This window comes from Phalacrocorax carbo, chromosome 10, assembly GCF_963921805.1.
Source record: "Phalacrocorax carbo chromosome 10, bPhaCar2.1, whole genome shotgun sequence".
In the NCBI taxonomy this organism is placed as follows: domain Eukaryota; kingdom Metazoa; phylum Chordata; class Aves; order Suliformes; family Phalacrocoracidae; genus Phalacrocorax; species Phalacrocorax carbo.
This window is the reverse complement of record NC_087522.1, coordinates 16,062,097-16,085,275: the sequence shown is the minus strand read 5'-3', so window position 1 is coordinate 16,085,275 and position 23,179 is coordinate 16,062,097. Positions and strand designations below refer to the sequence as shown.

General features: G+C 37.9%; 1 protein-coding gene across 2 annotated transcripts in view; it reads left to right on the top strand.

Annotated features, from left to right (window-relative positions):
• The window catches only part of RBFOX1 (RNA binding fox-1 homolog 1), a 1,419,204-nt gene that overhangs the window by 369,663 nt on the left and 1,026,362 nt on the right, over window positions 1–23,179 (top strand). For both annotated transcript variants that reach the window (XM_064461968.1, XM_064461967.1), the window contains one exon: window positions 21,836–21,868. In XM_064461968.1, coding sequence (XP_064318038.1) covers window positions 21,836–21,868 — 33 coding nt within the window. The remainder of the gene's footprint in view (window positions 1–21,835; window positions 21,869–23,179) is intronic.

Below are 23,179 nucleotides of genomic sequence, written 5' to 3'. Positions count from 1 at the left end.
CCATATAGGTGAGCACCTTGTCTTGTTTGTAAGCAAAATGTAAACAAAACAGGGTGATTAACATATTAGGAGAATTTGGACTGTATAAATCTCTCTCTCTCTTTTTCTCCACAGTCAATTTTATATTTACCATTTGCTCTATTAGACTTCAGTTACGAATGGGAGAGAAAGGAAATGGAAGTCACAAGAAATATTTCCTAGGTTTGAGTGCTTTGTGCAGTGCACAGCTGCAGACCTTTGAAGGCCCCCATCTCAATTCTCTGCACTTTCTGGCCTACTGAGGGGTTTTCACGTTGCAGTCTCTTTAGGTATGGTAGACATGTTCACTTTGGGCACTGGGAAGCTATGGGAAGATCCCATGGGGTAGAAGATCAGCACGTAAACCCCAGAAAGGGAGTGGAATTAATGTCACTCGTCTCTGGCTGTTAACTGCAGTTCCTTTTTAGCTCTTTGTAGTGTTATCTCAATGCTAACAAGCTGCAATCCTTCTCAATTAGCAAGTGAGAAAAATATGTAGACCTCAGTGGCATCTGGCTCACGAAAGTAATTTGTCTTGCTAGAGTTATGTCAACTGGGCTTCCCTTTCCCTCATCTGTGGTGCTTTGGAAACCAGTGCTCAGGAGTACTGTGTATTTGTTTCTCTGTCTTCTTGCTTCATGACTGCTGAACAACTTTTGCTGTGTTCATTACTGTAGTTTTTCTTTATTATTATTTGTTATCCCCTGATTGTGTAGTTTTGTTGAAATCTGATATTTTCAGTGTCTTTGGTTTGGTTTTCCAGTCTTTTAGTTGTTGATGCTGCCACCATTCACACTGAAATCAATATAAGTTTTCTTTTTAACCAAAATGTTTTCAGGCTGCTCCAAATGTAGCCCAGCAGGATGCTGGTCTTAAATGAAATTAACTGTCATACATAGGATTTGTTTATCTCTTCACATCCTTCTATCACAGATGTTTGTCCTTTGGCTTGTTCCTTTTTCTAATTAATTTTTGATTATAGTCTGAAGCACCTTCTGCTAACCAATTTCCCCCCCGAATCAAATAGTTCATTTCTTTCCCCTTCACCTACAGTGATTCCACAAAACTAAATATTATTTAGTTCTGATTGAAAATGACCTTTATATTCAGCTGTTTCAGATAGCAGAGTTGTTGCAAACATATGTTTTGATGCTATACTATTTCATATTCTTCTTGAATTATGAATCCGCGCATGCTATACTGAACGTTGTTCACCATGACTTGTAAAGACTGACACAGACTATATGATGAGGATGGTGGAGCTCATTTTCCATATTGATGCCCAAAAATTTCTCTCTGGGGTCACCACTAAATTATAGGTAGGTAATTGAAGAAAACAGAATACTAACAAAGGCATCCCTGACCAAAACAGCATGATGGGCATCCAGCAGCTCTTAAGGCATACAATTTCCTTATTTTATAGCCAGTTTGTGGAAAGCAAATGCACAAAAATAATTAATTTCCCAAAGTGATGTCTCTGACAAGCATAGAAGACCAAAATTGGACTGCTGAAGCTGTTACCAACTTCAGCTGTCTGTCTGACCGATAGATACTACTGCCTCTTAAAATAAAGGCATTGCTGAACTCAGACTGAGTGCAGTGGTTAACTTCAATACTCTGGACTGCTAACTCTGGAAAGTACAAGGCCAGGAGACGTATGTCAGTAGCCTATCAGAGACCAGAGCAAAGGGCTGCAGACATGCTTCAGAGGACATGCAGGCAACAGTAAACTGCAGAATACACATGAAGGGGGGAAAATTGGATAGATTCTGTTTTTTGAAAGATCAGTGTAAAATAGGTTTGTATAATCCCTCTTTCTGTTTTCAGTTTTTTTGTTCTGGGCAGCCTCTCCTTGCAAAGTCTGGAGAGATTCATGGAGAGAAACAGAAAGCATGTAGGAGATACAACAACCTCTGCAAAGTAATTATAATAGCTGTGTGACAACTCATTGATATGCAAGTGCAGCTGTTGAAAATGGTGTAAACTCCACAGACGAAAAGAATATAATTTAACAGCGTTAAGAGGAAAGCTAATACAAGGCTGTTGGCAGAAAAAACCACTTTGTTTAATTCTTCAGTTCTCCAAGTTATTCAAACAAGCATGTAACTTTACTTCTTAGTATAGATACTTTGCTGAATTGCTATAGTTGATTTCCCTCATCGTATAAGTGTAGTTATTCCAGTACAGGACTATTTAATGATGCTATGAGGTGACTGTGGTTTCAGGACTGATTCTAGTGGTTTAAATAATTTCTGCCTCCAGCTCACCCAACAGCTGGGTCTCCTCTTGCTCCTCAGCTACACTAGGATGATCTACCTGATTATTCACTAAACCAGTTATGTGAAATAAGCTGGATTTTAGAGAGGAAAATAACACACATATAGTGGAGGTAGTTGAACCCTTTTGGGGGTGGGGCAAGGTGGGGCATGGAACATTCTATAGGTTTGCTTTTGATTATGCTGAAAAAGTTAGGGATTGGACCTAAGCAGTTTTTTCAAGACAAATTGCTATGTAATTGGTGGATTTCTTCAGGTAATCAAACCCTATGCCCACAATATTTCAGTCACAATTACAATAAGGAAGTTTTCTGATAATCAGCCTTAAGATTATTTCTTTTTATGTCACCTCATTCTTCCAAATTAACACCTTTTTTTCCCTGAGCATTTGGAATTATGTCTGTTAGCATCATTTGGATAGACATAAATATTTTGGTAATTATTATTTTCTGATTTCCTCATTCCTGTATTATGAGCCTTCCTCTAAGTTTTCAACAATAGGAAGTAACATGCTAAGTGTGAGTACAGGGGAATAATACACAGAAGACACAACTAGCTCCCTTTTTGACAACAGGATAGTAGCTATCAATGATCCTCTCCTTGAAAGTAGAAATTGAATATGCCTCTTCACAAGTAATACCAGAAAAATCAATAATACATGTTTTCTACTAGTCAGACTATCTTAGTATCCTTTACAATGGGGAAATCAAGGAATATGTGTTAATTATTTTGAATTCTCTTTGCATGGAAAAAGAAGTGTGGAGAAAACTTTGAAGTGTTTCTCTGACAGTAGGTTTTCTGTAGCATACACAGCAGTAAAAACAATTCAGTTGTGTAATACTTTCTAGGAAATCTGTCTTTCAAATCTCCCAGGTAGGGAGGGATATGATTTTTTTTTTTTTCATAATAAAAAGCTGGAGTTTGTATCATGCTCTAAATGCAGATAGAATTCGGATTGAATCAGTTTCATGTAGAAGTTATTTATCCCACATTTTTCTGTAGAAAATTCTCAGTCACCAGAAAGCAGAGAATGCCTCACTTCTTGTACTGCAAGCTGCTGCGGGTGTTGGTGTGGGGGTGGTCATTAATATTTTTCTCATGTTTTTAAAGTAAATTAAAGCCTAATTTTTGTTTTGAATTTCTGTTGGTGTTCTGTTGGACCTCTTTTATTTGTGACTCTTTACGTGGTCTCTCACACATCAGCAGCACTGAGTTCTCCTATATGGCAGTATGGGAAGGTCTTGTGACTCAGAGGACAGAAGCTAAATTTTCAGGGGAAAAATATACGGATCTTAATTAAAACACAATGCCGAAGGCTACTATCTTTCCTCTATTGGTTTGAGTCTGAATCAGGCGCTTCAAATGGAACTTAGAATTGGAACATACACTTTTTTTTTCTTTCGATTTTGCACTTACTTGAGTAGAAAAATGGACTGCTTTGTTTCTTTGCATTTGATTCAAATTATTAGCATCTCTATTATTTGCAATTAGAGAACACAGACCTCAAAAGCTAAGGCTAAAGATAATAACTGATTGCCTTGATAACCTTCGTAGCTTTACTGGATCTCCTGCTAGTTGCTTGCTTGCTTTGATTTTGTCATATCTGTCAGGGTCCTTAATACTTCTTCCGAAGATCTAACGCTATTGTACAAGGATCTATTATAATAATTTTTCTCTTGACGACTGTTGCTATAATTACTCTAAATTGTGTTCCAAAACAGGCAGAGGGACATTAGGTTTACAAAAAGAAATGCTATGTACCATTTGCTATTGCTCACACAAAAACCTTGCTTTTTATTTTTTTCCCTTTGCTGCTGATTAGTTGCATTGTATTTAACCTTCAGAAGTTTAGAGGTTGCCACAGAATGGAGAACTTCTCTGGCCCTCTGATGGTGTTATTCTGAAAGTACCTTTCCATTCACTAAACAATCTGTTAACAAACAAAACCAAGGATACTGAGGAGAATACTGGAATTCAGAGTTTGTGTATGCAGAATTACCAGTTCAGATACGTGAAAATCACCTACAACAACAACGTAATATAAAAATTTAAAAAGGCTGTGGGGCTATATCATTGGCAAGAAATACCTTTAAACTATTTCATTTAATATTAAGATGGAGAAAATACTAAAGATCTTAATGAATCATGGCTTAATTTGTCTTGTTACTTGTCTGATAACTACTTTGCTTTAGATTGGGATTTTGATATACATCTGGAAGGCTTATGTTTGCTATTCCACCCACTGCGCTAGCATTTTATGCAACAAAAATACCTTGTCCCTGATACAGTTTTCTAGGGGAAATAATGTAAGCAATAAAGCTGTTGAAATGTCAGAAAGTCACTCTAGCAGCATACATACAATGGCAAAAGTTGCCGCATTCTACAAAATGTGATTACTCCCAATGGTCACTTTAGAATAATAATACACTGAAAAAGTAGTTTTAAATATATTTTAAAAAATCACTTAGTAACTTTAGAGAAGGAAATTTCTGACTAATTTTAGACAAGAATGAGTACATCTGCAAATTCTTGTTTGTAAGAAAACAGGAGTAATGACTGATGTGTTCGCACAATTATATTGTTAATGGAGTAAAAGAAATCCAAAAGACCTTTGAGAATCAATCCAGAGTTTTCTAAATCAGAACTTGAAATGTCGTTGGAAATCTTTGAATTGTCAACATTCAATGACTGACTTTTCTTTAGAATGTGTCCAAATGATCTAAGTGATTTAATTAAAGATTATGTTAATAATTATACTTGGAAAGTTGGTTGATTACCGAAAACAATCCCAGTAGGTTCGAGTATGCTCAGGTTAATTGAAGAGCTAAGCTTACGAAGGAAAGATATGCAGAAGGCTATACGCAGTATGCAGGCACTTTTCTCCTTTCTGGTGAGAAGAATCTGTCACTTTTTAATGTCTTTTGTAGCACAAGTTCAAAACTTGACAGCAGTAACCTTCGAACTGTATCTACATGAATCATACATCATGACTTCAATGAAAGACGATGTCATGTGAGATTCTTTTGGTCACATTTCAAAGACTTATTCAAACTATATGAATTTTTTTAAGAATGAAGGATAAAAGATTTTTTTTTTCCCAGGACCTGGTTCAATAAAGCCCTCAGGCTTAAGCATGTCACTGTAAGCCTGACTGGATGTGTGCACATAAATGAAATCTTAAAAGAAATCTTAAAATAATCTTTACAACAGGTATATTCTATGTACTTTGCTAAAGAATGACTTCAGAGAGTTAGAGAGAAATATTTTTCAGTAATTAGTGGAGTGTCCTGCTCAAAACTGGCACGACATTCAAGCTTGAAGTTTCTTTTTTATGTCAATAGTGTATCCCCAAAATGTTACAGAATAAATATGGTGGAAAAATAAGTTTAAAAGTTATATGATGGGTATTTTGCTCTTAAGCTTCATAATGAAGATATTTACCTCTCCATTAATTAAGAGATATTTGCAGTTTCCTAAGAAGTTCTGCAATACATTAAGTGGCTAACAGTCTTTGTCACATCTGATGAAACATGTCATCAGCATGATGTATCTAAACTAACATTTCTTAAAGCAGCGTTACTAAGGGTAAACAAAGTTCAAGGAGTTTTCAAATCCCTCTTTTTCTGTTCATGTGTAAGAGAAATTTAGGGCAATGCTTATTGTCATGAATAAGAAAGTATTCTTAGAATCTAAGCTGCCAGAATCTCCAAAGCACACTATAAACCTTTCACTTCTACAGTGACAGCTAAGTGAAGATGCCTTCCTCATTATCCATAAAGATTATGTGGCAGAGATGAGCTCAGAATGTATATTTGTAAAGAAATTGGGAAAGTATAATTCATTTTTCATGCAGATATGTGGTTATTTTTCAGGCTGAAAGATTCATAGAAAATTAATTAGTGGAAATCTAGCAAATATGTTGTGTTGGTAATACTGTAAAAATACTTTTCAGTACCCCAAGGAAGCAAGAGAGGCTAGAATCACTGAGGTTAAATGGAGAATGGGAGGGACAAATAGGGCCTTAATTTTAGCTGTTCATTGTGATACTTATAAATAAATGACTGAAATTAGGAGAAATGTAAAGGATATGTAGTTTACTGATATGTGGTATGAAATGCATTAACAATGGGTTAAACTTCACTAAAGCTTCTGATAATTTGTTAGCATTTTAAAATTTGTTTTTTTAAGAGAAAAAGGCAGTTGTATTCAGTACATCTTTGCAAGCTTAGTCACAGTTAAATATCTGTGTGCCCTTACCAAAACTACAGTCATTTCAATTACAATTTTCCTGAAAGACGAGGGACTTACTGCAATGCAGAGAGAAGCCCATTTGTTTACTAGCAGGTGAGTTCAGGCATCCATGATTTAAGTGTCCCAGAACAATAAGAGGCTGGTTTGTATTTCTGGAGTCGTATCCATTATTTACATTGCTAGGCTGTGAGGATAGTTGCAGCAATGTCACACTAACCTCCATGAATTCTTGATCGAGAAATAAAAAATTAAAAATATGGACTGATGGGAGCACTGGTATATAGAGACAAGTAATTTTAAAACAATCACAGTGTAAGAAGGCTGTCAGTAACACAAATACACACACACAAATCTCAGAGTAACATTTAATGTTGTAGACTCTCCATGGAGGATTAATTCCGTGCAACACCCTGCCCTTCATGCCTGCCCACAGAACTAAGACTTGAGATTAGCTTACAGTTTTCTTGGATTTCTAGATTTGCTAGGTTATCTAAACATCCCTCAGCCATGAAAACAAGATTCAGATTAATATTTGAGCTACAGTTTACCTCTACCAGGTAATGTCACTTTGCCTCTTAGAGAAGGACCAGCCAGTCAGCCCTAGCAGCCGCTCTTCCCCTGGGCTGCCCACAGCCCTTTTTTGTGAGGGGTCCATTTACCTGTGCCTGACTTTGTGGGGTATAGGGGTGCCTGAGTAAATCAACAGACATGGGCATCCACAGCACTGTAGGGATGACAAACAGCCTAGAACCAGTGAAATCAAATCACAGGTGACAACCTCATTTTATCAGACTGTGGGATAATGATGATGATTATTCAGAAGAACAAAAGTGAAAAACAGAACTCTCATATAGTTTGTTTCTTAGTAACAGCTAAAGTAGGAATTGCCTGTGATACTTGTACTTGTACTTGTACTAAATACTACCAGCATTTTATAAACTACTTCCTTTAGTCTGGTGACCTCAGTCTTGTTTGCTTTGATACAGGTTTTGATCTAATTTTTTGGTTACTCCTGAAACATCACCTAAAAAGTTGGCCATCATTTAAACCAGTCACCTCCCTTATAATTAAATAAATATCAGAGGAAAAAAATTTAGCTGACAGTATGTATACGCACAAGTTATGTTCGATGTAGCTTTCCAAGGGCCAAAGCACACCATACTTTCCACATCAGTGCATACTTGTGTACTCCTCTGTGGTCCTGGATCCAGTCTGGTTGCAGTTTGGTGCATTCTTTGTTGCTTCAGCAATGCTTTTGCTTTCCTTTTATTTTAAAATGGTAACTTACTACTAAAATCTCCTTTAAGTGAAACTGATTTTACATTTGTTTTATATTGATATGACACCTCTATACAGAATCTGGGGGTTTTTTTGCTGGGCTACCATCGTGAACTGATAGAGCCCTGTAACGTTCCCTTGGTCTAAACAGATATAAGAACCTGATTCAAGGTTCACAGGAAGGAGAGCTTTCATCTGCTTTGAAAGAGTCATACCTGGATTGAGATCAGCATACAGATCAAACAGAGTTGGCTTAAACAAGTAAATGAAAAGTCTTCCTTTGTCTGATATAATTTTGTTTATACGGTAATATAAGTACTTTGTGAAAAATAGAAATGGAAACTGAGATGCAAGTAGGTCACCTTTGGAACTGGTACTCCTTCAGAAACCTTACCTTTTTTTTTTGTCAAAATAAAAAAAAAAAAATTGTCAGAAGAGGTTATTCCATGAACGTTAATTTTCTCTGGATAAAAAAGAACTGGAGGTAGTTGAACACTGTTTTTCCAATCTGCAAGGGCCTTTCAATAAGGTGTGACTTTACTGTTAAAGTTACTGTAAAGTATTGGAGGTTCTATCAATGGTGTTTAAGAGGTACCCTGTAATTGAAAAGCTTTCTCACAGACTTCTTAATTTGTTTTAATCACTCACTGTACATAAATCTTGGAACAGAGAGCTTAAAGAAAAGCTGAATTATTTTTGAATTGTTTTGTACACAAGGAAGACTCCAAAAGTCAAAGCCATTTCTGCAGGACCCGTGAGGGGCACCACTTGTTACTGGATTTTATCACATTGTTTAGATTTAAATTCTGAAATGAACAGAATATTATATATCCTGCTTTTTAACCATACCTTTAAAGTCGGAGGATCATCTCATGAAGAGAAGAATAGGTGTTTCTGCTTTAAAGTATTTTACATTATTCATTGCACTATTTTCTTACTGCCTTAGGAAATTATAAGCATCTCTTGCTGTGATCTTTCACTCTAAGGTTAAGACTTTTTTAATATTAATAAATTTTAAAAAATTCTAATAACTCTGTTGTATCAGTGAGTGCTGGATAACGGTCAGAAGTGGCAGAGGCAGCTGCAAAATTAGCTCATATACCACCACTAGTGGTGGTGTATATATATAGTGTGTGTATATATATCTCTCTATACTATAGATAGTATAACTGCTTTGAGGAAGCGTTTATGAGTGAAATTTCAAATCTATTGACTGTCATAGCTCACTGAAAAGAAAGCTCACCAGCATTAAACATACAGCCAAGAGACAGGTATAAACCTAATAATGACGACAAATCCAGAGTAAAGGATTTTAAAGAACTTTACATATAGGTTTAAGACACTGAGTTATATACTTCTTTTATTTTGTATGCCTATCAGTATTGAATAGACCACAGCTGTAGCTTAGAAACAGATGACAATTTCTCTTAGGAAATGCTTACACTAAGAGCTTTTTACAGCCCTGACACAGTTTAAATGGACTTTCAAGCTGTGCTGGTGTTAAGTCCCTTCTTTGGGGCCAGAATGGTGGAAGAATTGCTATCCATTTCCCAGCTAGAGTGAGTGACTGTCTTTTTGTCAGAGGTTAGATATTTTAAAATATGATTCAAAGTTCTGAATTTTCTGATACATGGAACTTACGTTCTCTGAAGTTAACTCTTAGAGTACTGAGGCCTTTTACGTCATTCATTTTCTAGAATATATACCTCAAATACAGTGAAATTAGTTAAAAGAAAGTATTTTAAGTAGTTAAAACTTAACCAATAGCGACCAAAAATCTTAAACTTCCCTGTGAAGTAAACGACCTGTTTATTGCTTTATCCTGTTGAAGCATGTCACTGCTTTCGTCATACTGATCTATCCCTGGCCCTTTTTTTGGATACACTATCAAACGTGTTGTTGCTATGAGATTATTAAGAACGAAGTGTTTATTTCAGTTGAGCATTCATGTCTTTCCTTTAGGCCATGCACAATTTTACCACAGAAGAAGCCGATAACATCAGTTGTAAAATTCAGTTGTCCTCTAGAGACGTCCACAGTCAGGCATGCTAGGTGAAATATTCTCTACATAAATGAGACCCCTGTCCTCTTCCCCAGAAGAACTGGAGGAGAAAAGTTGTCTTTTGTAGCATATCCCAAAGATACCAGTGTAGAGAGGAGGAAAGAAATGTGTTTTAAAGAAGACCTGAACAACAAGGATTTGTGGGTCAAAAGGCCTTCTATTTCACCTTTGTACATCCCGCCCCATCAGTAAGTTACTGCCTTCTCTACTAACTGTACTCTTTGTAAGTATTTATGTCTTAATACTATAGAGGGTTTACTGCAATAATCTCATACCAGTTAACAGACCTATGGATAACCACAACCAGCTCTGAATCCTCCCAGCAAAAAGATGGAAAAGTACTTGATTATTTCTACCTCTGTGTAACAGAGCAACATGAACTGGAGACATACTTAAGCTGTGAATGTCAGGAATAAATAGGCAGCTTGCAAATGGCACTGAAAATGGTCTGTACTGTTGAGAGGAAAAAGGATTTGGTTTCTTATTATTCTGCTAGCTTTGGGTTGATTTAAAAAGAGAAGAGTGGCGTGTTTTGATGAGGATGATACAATGTAATAGCTTTTGAAAGTGCAGTAGCTCTTTTCTTTAAATGTTTGCATTTTAGACTGAATTTATTAGACTGGGCTGCTTTTTTGTTTGTCTGGTTTTGCCTCACCTCATGCAATGACAACCAGGAGTAGCTCTAGCTTAGTGCAGCACGGGAAGATGGCACTAATATGTTAACATCTGTTCACTACAGCGGAGGTACAATGACCTTGGTGTATCATCATTAATTTCCCCAAAACAAACCATCCAGAACTATTGCTATTAAAAACAATTTGAAGAACATCAGCATATAGTCAAACTTATTTAGTCTTTGACATTGATAGAAGGGTTGTTGTTTTTCTGACTGAAACTCATCATGACCACAAAGGCAGGGCCCTCGCTTTACCGAAGTGTTGCAGGAATGTTCGGCGCACAGGGGATGCTTTGACTCACCCCTGTGTCAGGTGGAAATGAGCATCCAGACTTTAGAAAACCTTGGCTAACTTCACAGGCTTCCTTTTTAATCAGAATACATGTGAGCATTGACAAAGAACTTTGTCTTCATTTCTGTGCCTCACAGCCTCGAAGAACAACTGTATAAATTATGTAGGAGGCAACATGTCCCCCTGGAATATGGGCATTTATGTATGTACTAGGCCAGTTCTTCAATGCATAGAAATTGGCAAAACTGAACTGCCTACAGCCAAGCTGTTGTCTGTTGCTTGGGGATCTGGCCCGTGTCTTTTGTGCTGCTTCCTGTTGTTGTCCCTCAAAATAACAAACATCTTAAAAACTATTCACTTAAAGACACTAACTGGTAGTGATATGACTGGTGTTCTCAGTGTGGATACTGTATTCATAAAACAGTTTACTGCAGAGGGGATCTCTGGTGGCCTAACTTCAAATCAGACTGTGTTGCCCCCACGGGAGGGCTGGTGGCCAGTGCTCGCCAGGACCTGGCCTACGCAGCTTGGCATGTTTTGAACCGCCCGTGGGACCACCGGTACTGCTCCGCTCTTGCCCACCCAGCTCTCAGGAGACCTGCTGCTGGCTCCTCGCACGCACGGCCCGGGGCACAGAGGCCCCTCGTGCAGAGGGCGGTTACCTCACACGCCTCGTGCCCCTCAGAGCACGCGGCAGCTGCTTGTAGCGTCACCTTCCCTCAGTCTGAACTGGTGACATTTGGAATTTGTCACTGCTACGGCATCTTCACACAACTTTTTGGGTAAAGTGTTTTCCAAACAGAGGCAATTCTTGTTTGTTACATGAAAAACCTTGAGGAAACAAAGGTAATGGGGCGTTCCCCTGAGCACGAGTGTTTTTCTAGTCAGCTTTACCAGATTTCCAGAGCAGTCCCAGGGGTAGAGGAGGTGAGGGCACAGGGAGGTGATTGAAATTCATTAAACTCCTGAAAGTTTCCGGAGGTGTGGACTTCCTTGAAGCTCTGAGCCACAGTTCATTGTTAATGGAGTTATTGGGTTAAGCTCATCATAATGTTTGACCTCCTGTTTAGGAGCCTGATGATGTGTGAAAGCCTTGCTGCCAAAGAGGAGTGATGGTGATGCAATTTTAGGGGCTAATGATTCTGCTGACCTAATGTCCTCATACAGCTGCTTTCTATTACTGTCGCTTAACTGGGACACAGTAGGCTCAAGGGACTGACTTTCTATAATGAGCTAGCTGTGCAATTATGGTGGCTACTGTAGGACACTGGAGCTAAATCTATCTCATTTTTTGCTTCATCATCTATTTTTATTTTATTCTGGCATAATGTGGACATTCAAAAAAATTTGAGTTTACTGCTCCTAGGTGAAATGCGTAGCGCTAATAGGGCTGCTGGGCTGTGGTGAGGCAGGGATGGTAAGGGAATTGTTTCATAGCTAGTTTTTTGTATTTTCTCACCTCAGTACTCTGTAGCCTTCAAAAATTATTAACACGTGAAAAAAAAAATCACCAGAGATCTTTGTGTTTATATTTATATTCTAGTTAATTTCTTTCTTGCTAAGTTAAGAAAGTAAGCAGGGAGCATTAATGTCATTTTTACCAGAACCCCTGGAAAAGCTGTAGTGGCTCAACAGTTTACTTGAAAGTCCTCTGTTTACCTTGAATTTCAGATGTAGTTTATTGCAGTTATGCTCTGGATTTTTCATAAACTTCTACTGTCTAAGAAGTATGAAATCCTAATTTTTATTAACTTCTGGAAATGGCAAAGATTATCATAGGTTATAATGCAGCAGTAGATGTGGATATTTTATTAAAGGTTTGGATAAAGTAGGCTTAGGTTTACCGTTAAAGGGACAGCTGACAAAAACTATACATTTTTATTGTTAATAAAAACTTTGTATTTTTTTATAGTCACCTTATTAAGCACTGATATTTTCTCTCATTATAAGAGTAATGAGATTTATTCCCAATATTAAAGAGGAGCCATTTGGCAAGTTCTGTCCAGTGCAAGTTTCTTTGTAAAAGTGAGTTCAAATTTCAAAGAGGAAACCATGTCATTTTCAAACTGCTTTGTAACAGACACAAAAATATACGGCATATTTAATGAAGAATATTTTATATATTAGTTAAAACAAATGTTTGAGGGCTTGTTTTCCATTTATTTACTTATTTGGCAGTGTTTACTGAGATTACCATACAGAAAGAAATTTTAAAAAAAACAAACCCAACCCCCCCAAAAAAATCCAAACCAAAACCTCTTACATCATACATGAATTAACCATGATAACTACTCCACATTTTGCGTACTCCACATTTTGCATACTGATTTACATAGCAAACTTATTTGAATTGCAAATTTATTTGAAAGTTCTTAAACTGTTAGCCAGTACCAACTGAGCATCACAAGTATTATCACTATTACGAAGTAGTTAAGAGCAGATATATTTTTCACCAGCTGCTAAAATCATTGCCTGTATACTACTGAGTTTCCATAAATTTGGAGAATGTAATGCTGTTGTCCACAGCAGCAAGTAAACTGAGCAAAATTTAATTAAAGATACATATCTATGAAATATGAGTCTTGATTCTACTTGTTCTTCATTCAGCACATTCCACCCATGTATGTCTTTAATATATTGGGTTTTTTTAATGGGCAGTCATGTGTGACAGCCATAGATTATTATGTTTAGCCTTTTGGAAGACCCAGAGAGCTGCCCCTGCTGTATGTTCAAGTAACTTTTCAAATGTGCTTTCAGGAGCAAGTGTTGAAGAGCGTTTTACCCACACATCTTCTGTGGGGCTGATGACTTTGTTGGTTGTGAGGTGAGTTCCCTGCCCAGTTTGGTGTATAACCACACAACTGATATTCAAGCAGAATAATTAGTTAGGGATGAGGAGGAGAGCATACAGTCATAGGAAAAATGGTCAAGGGCAGGAGAACGGGGTAGCTACTTGCTGCAGCAGAGCTACTTTACAATATTATAAAATGTCTGTGGGACTCTGGCCTGAAAGACAACCCAGCCATGAGTTTGCTGGCATCCGTGCTAGGCAGTTCACTTCGGCAGCAATCCCAGCTTCAGGCAAAACCTGAGAGCACTAATGTTCCTTAATTGCTCTGAGTAGCCTCACTTGCCCATTTTTATGAGGTTTATGTGCTTCTGTGTACATATGTGTGTCTGCACATATATTTCATTATCTGGCTTAATCTACAGATGACTTTTTGAAGTTAAACCTCAGCTTTTAAAAATATAGTTGTTTATTTTCATTGTCCAGGTGATAGACCATCTGAGACTACACCAAAATTTCTCTTTTCTGGAGAGTCTCAATTTGTCCAGCTTGCTTACTATTGTGAAGGGAGGAGTTGCTATAAATAGACCTCTTAAAACCTTCACAGCCAGTTTAAAAAATAATCCAATACTTTAATTAAAGAAAAAATATAGTGTTTTAGTTTAGAGCTTTATCTGAGCATTAATCAGCACAATATTAAGAACACAAATAAAAAAAAAAAACGACCTACATGAGTTAACATTTTTGGATCAAGTTCCACCTTCCTGATACTCAGACACTTCCGGGACCATTAAGGATTAGATTTATAACCAGATGTGCAGGGTTTCTTGGTAGTCTAAGGAATGTGAATGTAACAGTGACTTTTACTCTGCTTTCCAGGATTGCTTTTAGAAAGCACGAAAGAGGTGCATGAAAACTAATGAATCATAACTGACTTAGCGAGTGAGTGATATCGCTTGCATGCATATTTCTGTATGCTTGTCATGGAGATATTTAAAAGTGTTAAAAGAACAGATTAGATTTATAGCTCTATTTATCATTATTACTTCACTGAATTTGGCTAGATACATTAGAATTTCATGTTTCATTGGAATAGTGCTTTAGAAAGTAAAGTATTACTATATGGTTTTGCTTTATTAAAAATCTTGTCAACACTAAAAGTGTTAGACATTGGTAAAGGGGTAGGCTTCTTGGCTGGTTTGTTGGGGTTGTTTGGTTTTTCCTTTTTCACTGCTGTTTATTACAGTGAACCAGTAATATTGCAGGTAATTGTTCACATAATGGAGTGCAGAGGTAGTGAAGAATACTCAGCATAAGGCTTGCTGTTTGCACACCTGTCACAAAATAGCTACAACAGCTCCAGTTCTGTTCAGTGGCATGGACTGTGAATCACAATCAGAAAGATGTTCTGAATCCTGAGGAACCAGGCCTAGGGACTGCTCCAGGCAAATGAAAAAGGGGAAAAAACAATGGGCAATCAATCTTATATCTGTCCCAACCCACAGGTGAAATCAGAAATTAATAAAAGGTTGCAGCATAGCAATTATAAAATTGTAATTTTTAAAACTGCCTAAGCTCAGTGAGACAAACCTTTAAAAGTAGTATTTCATATTTGTTCAGACAAATGCCATGCCATTCACAAAACCATGTCAGATTTCTGCCCTTGATCTCCTTGTCAGTGTGACTCTTAGTTATCTTGTAGGTGTGTTTACGGCAGTAGTTTCAGGACCACTTAAGCAGTAGAAGTATTGGTTAACAGTGAGAATGACTGACAGTCTCCTCCAGAACTGTTTGCTGGTCAGGTATTTTATGTCTAAGAAATGAAACTGTCTCTAAAAAGAAATGTAACTTGACTGTCATGTCAGAGTTTGAATGAAATATGACCTGCACATTCAGCCATGTGTTCCTCTCATTGCTACACAAAAGTTCCATCATATTGTATGACATGAATGATACTCATGTTTGTCTTTTAACAGCCATGTGAAAACATGAGAGGTAGCTTATATATGTCAGATGATGTATTCTCATTAAATTATTTTCTATAATATCTGTCTGTTGAAGGAAACAGCTCTCAGGTCACTTCATTAACGTTAGTGGTGGAAGAAAAAGAAATAAAACCAATTCCATATTGTCATTGACAATTCCAATCTTGTTAATTTTTTTTCTAGGTTTATATATTTTCTACATTCTCAAAATCCTCTTTGCCTAATATTCCAAAAGGATTTCTAAAGCTTTTTTTTTAATCCTGTTCTGGAAATAGATGATGATCAGTTAAGCACAGAAAAGATACTCACGGAACTGAAGGACATTTGGTTGCAGCTCCTTCAGTGAGCATTCTTGTAACACGGCACATGTGCATGTCTTATGTGAGTTTGAAACAAGATGACCTAAACATGAGCAGACAGGGAAGGACTTCCATGCATTTTCTTTCCTAGCGTAGAAGTGAAGTAACTATTCTCTCATTCTATAGGAAATTAGGAAGGTGGAAAGATACTAAAGGTAAAAACTGTGGGTTTTTAAAATATATAGGATTCAGATTGATGTACGAAACTGGAAAAAATAAGAAGAAAATATCTTCTCTAGAAAAATTAGTAATACAGAAGAAGGGCTTTGCATGTTGATGAGATGAGACTGTTCAGTGAAATGGTTACTGACTTTCAGGCAAGTGATACATGAGAATCCTAGCTCACAACGTGTCCCTTTTCATTTTTTCCTGCTTTTTTTTTATATTTAAGCTTTTACACAGTGAATTTAATATATGTTTAATACAAAAATGACATTAAATGAGCTTTGCAGTTTCATATTTCAGGAGCTTTCTTCATTCAAGGAGGGTTTCTTTATTTCTTTGTGGTAAGGTGCTGGCTTGAGATACATAACAAATAGCAACTATTTGGATATTGTTTAAAATGGCAAATGCTGTCCTAATTAATTCTGGAGAGTAGGAACTGTCACAGAATCACAGGTTGGAAGGGACCTCAGGGATCATCTAGTCCAACCTTTCTGGGAAGAGCACAGTCTAGACAAGATGGTCCAGCACCCTGTCCAGACAACTCTTGAAGGTGTCCAACGTGGCCGAGTCAACCACTTCCCTGGGGAGATTATTCCAATGGTGACTGTCCTCACTGTGAAAAACCTTCCTCTCATGACCAATCGGAATCTCCCCAAGAGCAACTTGTGTCCATCCCCCTTGTCCTTTCCATGTGACTGCGTAAAAAGGGAACCTCCATCTTCTTTGTAGCTACCCCTTAAGTACTGGTACATGGTGATGAGATCCCCTCTAAGCCTCCTTTTCTCAAGGCTGAACAAACCCAGTTCTCCCAGCCTATCCTCGTATGGCAGCTTCCCAGTCCTCTGATCATCTTGGTGGCCCTTCTCTGGACCCCTTCCAGCCTGTCCACATCTTTTTTGTAGAGCGGGGACCAGAAGTGTACACAGTACTCCAGGTGTGGCCTGACAAGCACTGAGTAGAGTGGAATGATTACTTCTTTATCTCTGCTGGCGATGCCCTTTTTGATGCAACCCTGTTGCCTTTGATGCATCCTGTTGGCCTTCTTGGCCGCAGCAGCACACTGTTCGCTCATGTTGAGCTTTCTGTCCACCAGAACCCCCAGGTCCCTTTCCAGAGAGCTGCTCTCCAGCCAGGTGGATCCCAGTCTGTGCTGCACTCCTGGATTATGTTTTCCCAGGTGCATGACCTTACACTTGTCCTTGTTGAACTTCATAAGGTTCTTGCTGGCCCACTCTTCCAGCCTATCCAGATCTCCCTGCAGAGCAGCTCTCCCTTCTGGAGTGTCTACTTCCCCACTCAACTTGGTGTCATTAGCGAACTTCATCAGGCTACACCTGATGCCGTTATCCAGATCACTTATGAAGATGTTGAAACTATGTATGCATGCATCTCAAGATAAGACCTTTCTAGATGCTAAAAATAATAAACATAGTTTGAAAGACTATTTACTGTATTTGCAGTGTTATCACCATATCTACATTTTTTTTCAGTATTCATGGGATTCCATATGTAAGATGGGAAATTCTGAGTTGAGTGCAACTTTAATGAGTAGCAAAAAAGCCATTTTTAAGAATGTTTTCTGTCAGTCATGTATAGCTTCTAGCACAAAAAAAAATATTGCAGCTTCCCTGAGAAAGTGACATAAAATCACGGGGGTTTTTTTATGTCACAGAGGGATTATTGTGAGAAAGACAGGAATCCCTCACCCAAGCTGTGATTTCTCTTGCTGAAATTGCTGCATTCTTAACTAGTACATAAAATGTCAGGGGGACCGCAAGAGACAGCAAAAGAATGGCATACTTCATAAAAATCATCGGTAAGAACAATAGCCTGTTGCAGGCAGGATGCTCTACAAAGAAAGGCACCAGCCTTATAAAGCAAGATCAACTAGTTGTGACAGGCATGTTGTCTACGCTCCAGTTCTTGCTCTCTGCTCCTCCCCTTGGCTTGTCCCTGCTCCCCACCTTCTGTAACAATTAGCTTATTATCAAGACATAATTATAGGTACTTCCTTACCCAGGATTGCCCATGATGGGGATGAACAAATTGGTTTTGTGTCTCTGGTGACTTGGTTACAGCTCTCAGTGGGTGCTCTGCTTAAGGATCTTGATAGCTGGCAACACCTTCTTAGAGGATTTAATTGAGCAGTCACACTGTGACATACAGACGGTTTTTGTAAAGGCCTACAGCAAAGAATGACTTCCGAACTGCTATTCTTTGTCAAACACATTATACTACTCTTGTGCCTTCATTCACTGACTTCTCAAACATGACAGAAGATACAGCTGCTGGTCTAGAAATTTTCAGTTTCAGGAACGGGGGGAGAGGGACAGAGGGGAGGGGGAGAAAGAAATCAGTCACACAAATAGAATGGTAATTCACTGCATTAAGAGATATAAAATTAAATAAAAGTCTCTGTTAAAACTTTTATGTAATTATCAGGTCTTCACAGACTAACAGTCAGCTCATTAATTTAATGAGTGTTATTTCACCTATAATATTAATGTGGTTTACTGTTTATTAATTAAACATTAACTTGAGGAATGTTATTCTTTTAAATAGAAACACTCCATCTCTATCTCCACTTACATAGCTGTCGTGGTTTAATCCCAGCTGGCAACTAAGCCCCACACAGGTGCTCACTTGGTCTCCCCTGGTGGGATGGAGGAGAGAATAGGAAGGGTAAAAGTGAGTAAACTTGAGGATTGAGATAAAGACAGTTTAATAGATCAAGCAAAAGCCACGCATGGAGGCAAAGCAACACAAGGAAATTCAGTCACAGGCAGGTGTTCAGCCATCTCCAGGAAAGCAGGGCTCCATCATGCGTCACTCCCAACATCCCCCTTCAAGCTTCTTCCCCCAATGTTATACACTGAGCATGACATTATATGATGTGGGATATCCCTGGGGCCAGCTGTCCCAGCTGTGTCCCCACCCAACTCCTTGTGCACCCCCAGCCCACTCACTGGTGGGGTGGGGTGAGGAGCAGAAAAGGCCTTGGCTCTGTAAGAACTGCTCAGCAGGAACAAAACCATGCCTGTGTTATGGACAGTTTCCAGCACAAATGCAGAACATAGCCCCATACTTGTTACTGTGAAGAAAATTAAGTCTACCTCAGCTGAAACCAGCACAGCAGTGACTGGTATATTGTTAAAGATTGTAGTGTCTCTGGTATGAGGATCGCTTTACAGATTTTTTTCAGAAATATCTCAGGACGTGTTCATATCCCTGTGTGTAGCCTGGATACAGTACAGTGTTCCCAGCTGTGTAGCTAGGGCTGGTGAAGTATTTCACTAACATAACTCTGGTATGACTGCCTGGTAACCTGCCTTGCTGTACTGGTGTCAGCACGGTACTGCATTACTCAAAATAATACTTTTCTTAGCAGTGTCACTGTACTGAGTTATTTGTCATTTCACTTGATAATTGTTCACTAGTGTGCTTGGCATAAGCATGTGCAGATGAAATTTGTTAAAAATGTAAAGCTGGTAGGAATTTCTAATATGGAAGAGCCTGGTATGTTATCTGGGAAGAGATGGATGGTCTAGGAGATTGAAATAAAAGTGAATTAATGTTAGTAATGCTAAGTAAAAGGTCATGCTTCTAGGAACTAACCAGAGTTCAACTGCTGAACAGGGATTTATCAGGCAATAACTTAGAGAAGAAAGATATGGGCATAGTAAGTCCAGTGGTGCAGTTGACCATTGGATGAGTATAAAACAGCAGGAATATATAGCTGTATAAAAGAGAAATACAGTTGTTGGACATATAAGGTGAATTATTAAAATATACAATTATAGTGCAAGTCATTAGCAAGTCCTTGGTTGGAATAATCACGTTGTTCAGATATATTCACATTACTTACAGAGTTGTTAGAGAGGTAGGCACCTCTGAAAGATGGTTTAGAGCAGGATTTATGAAAGCTTCAGAAAACTCCACTCCAAATTCTGGCCTTTTGTTAAGCTAAGTTTTGGTCATATCCTCTGCAATATATGGTTTTTAGTCATTTGCCTCCAAGAAAGATGTAATTAAATTGTGGTAAGTAGAGTGTAGCTCTGCTGAGTTTATCAGTAGAAAGACCACACTGGCAGAGTGGCACGCTAAGCTTAATGGAGTGATAGCAGAGAATGAATGTAACGACTTCCAGTGAGGTTTGTGTTGAAAAGGAAAAATCTGCTAATGTTAAAGAATCTTGATGAGAAGGAATAACAAAAAAAGAGGTGATAGGTTGTTTATAAAGAAATTGAATTTAAATAAGGCAACTTCTGTCTGTGTGAGAGAAATTCTTGAACAGCCTTCAAAAATCTTATTAGTGACAAAAGATACACATTTCAAATGGAACTGAATCCACTTTTGAATAGGTTAAATTAAACGACTGCTTGTGATTGCAGGTACCTTGTGATGTGACAGTTCATTTCCATTCCTAAATTCATTTGAAATCAGTTTTTGATGAATCCACAGATATCTTCCATTGAACAGCAGCTTTGCACGGAAATTGTCTTTTTTGCTGTACAGGCTGAGCTCTATTCAATGAACTCTGTGCTCTCCTTCCCCTCCCCTCAAACTGAATCATGGCTGGTCACTCCCTCTCCTACTCCCAAGGGCTGGGGAGAGTTCGTGCCATCTTTGAAAAATTATTAACACCAATGTAAAAAAATATCTATTCTCATGTAGACAGAGTTATAGCTAGGCATCAGTCTTAAATTTCTGATAATATTAAAGGTTTTTCAACCTGGTAAAGTTGTGATGATATTGTGACATAAAAGTTCTAAAAAGATTTTTGTTTTACAAACTCAGTTTAATAGCCTTCACCATCTAGTACCAGGTTATTAACTCTGTGTGTGTTATATGACTTGTAATATTGAATTATATCTATGTGTATTTAAAGTACTTGAGTTAAAATTACGGTAATATAAGTTACAACTGTGTCTGTATCACCTGAACCAAATTTTGTGCAAGTTTATGGTAGTAGTAGACTCAGTTACAGTTTGGTGTCTAAAGCTAGAGAGATACAAAGTTCAATTTAATTCCTTGATTGGTAGAGAGAAATAGTTGCTGCAGTTGCAAGGCTGTTCATAAGTACGTTTGTGATCAGCGCAGCCTTGGTTGCTGTAAGTCAGAACTGCAGCTGGGCCCAGCCTCCTCCCTCAGTGGCCCCTGCAGCCCCCACGCTGCCAAAATCCAGACCCTTGCTTCCAGAACAGTGCGTCACCAGTGAGAAGAAGCTGGTGAACCCTTCCTTGTCATAGTTTACATAGAATGTGTTCTTCCAATTTCTCTGTTACTTGTCACACCATGAAACTAGGCTGGCTTGTTTTCAGAGCATATCATGGTAATTGTCTTAAGGTGCTAGAATAGTTTAAGGTTGCATTACTCTTCATTTCTGTTCAGAAACAAATTAAAAATTAGTTAAAAATATACAAATATTTTTCCAGTTCTATTTTGTTTTGTTTCCTGAATTTTTACCCAATATTCCTGAATGCTACAGTACTCTTAATTTATACCTGGTTTTGTTTTCTGATGTGCGTGAGAGGTGAATACTCTCCTCACAGTGTGAAAGACAGCCCTCTTCCATTTGTTCCCTCAAGCCATAACAACCAATAGCTGTCAGTTACCTCAAAAGAAAATTAATCCCACTCCTGTTTTGTCGAATCAATACTAATGCATTTTTCCTGTAATTTTCAGGTTTTGACAACGCTGGCTGCCAGCAAAGCTGAGGTAGGAAATCTTGTCTTATACTGGAGGAATGTTAAATAGCTGTCTGTGGTTTTGATAGTGGGGCTAGCTTTCTTACAATTTGGGGGTGAAAATTTAAGAGGCTCCACTATGGCATTTTTGCAGTTTCTAGTGTTTAATGAGCCAATCTTTGGAACTCTTGTCTTGTTATAACTATGTTTAAGCTGATAAAGTCCTCCTAGCAAAGTTTTATCATTATGTAGGTCTTTCTGAAGATTTCCATAGCATTGAAACCACATGGTTCAGAGCTTTGTTAAGTGTGTGTTATAATTTCCCATCAATAGAAGGCGGTTATCTGACCTTTTCCCTATGCCTTTCAATTGTTCTACTTTGCTTCACAGCAAAGAAGGTATTGTATCTGTTCCAAAGTTGGTTCTGGTGGTGGGCATGCATTCCTTCCAAGTCCCCACCTAGCTTGGCTCCCTTATCTGGTGCCATATGACATGAGCTGTTTGAACACACTGGGATGTGAGAGTTTAGGCCTATGACAGAATGCTAGCAGAATTCTTGTGAAAGTCTGGACTGACATTAACTGTGTTGTATGTTGCCTACATTGGATGCCTGACATTGTCATAGTTTAGATTGAGCATTCTGGATTTGCATTTATTTTGTCAGATTTTCTTTTCACATGTGAGGACTTTGCACAGTCTTAATGGGGCTAACACTGTTCTTAGAGGTGAAAATATTATGATTATTGGAGTATATGTTGAATAACTGATTGCTAAAGTAAAAATGGCAGTCCTTTGTGAACACTAACGTGTTATACTGATTTTGTCTCTTGAACACTGTTGTTAAGTCACTGCACTTTTAATAACTGACAGATATTTTTATTCAGTGCACAGTTACTGACTCATTTAAATGTAACGTCAATTGGAAGCTCAGAGTGTTTCTATAAGAAACAGGTCTCAGACTCACAGTGGGGAATTTGTGATATACTCCAAAGCTGGTGTTTAACTATTACAAAATGTCCAAGTGACTGTAACTGCTGTAGGCAGATAAATTTTTAATATGACCCTTTGGTAAATTAAATTGCACTATTAAAGAGAATAGATAAACCGTGCTAGTTACTTTAAGGAACAAGGACACAAGTCCACTTGCATACTGTAAAAGAATCACATAATTCATTTTTATTCAGATTATGACTGTAATATTAGCATTCAGTTTTGCTGATCTGATTCAATTGTGTACTTAGCTCAGTGAGTTTTGGGAGAAGTATTTGTGCCTGAATTTTTGCTGTTGTGCTATTTTGAATGCCTGTTGCTCTCACATGAAGTGTCCACTAATAGTTGCTTT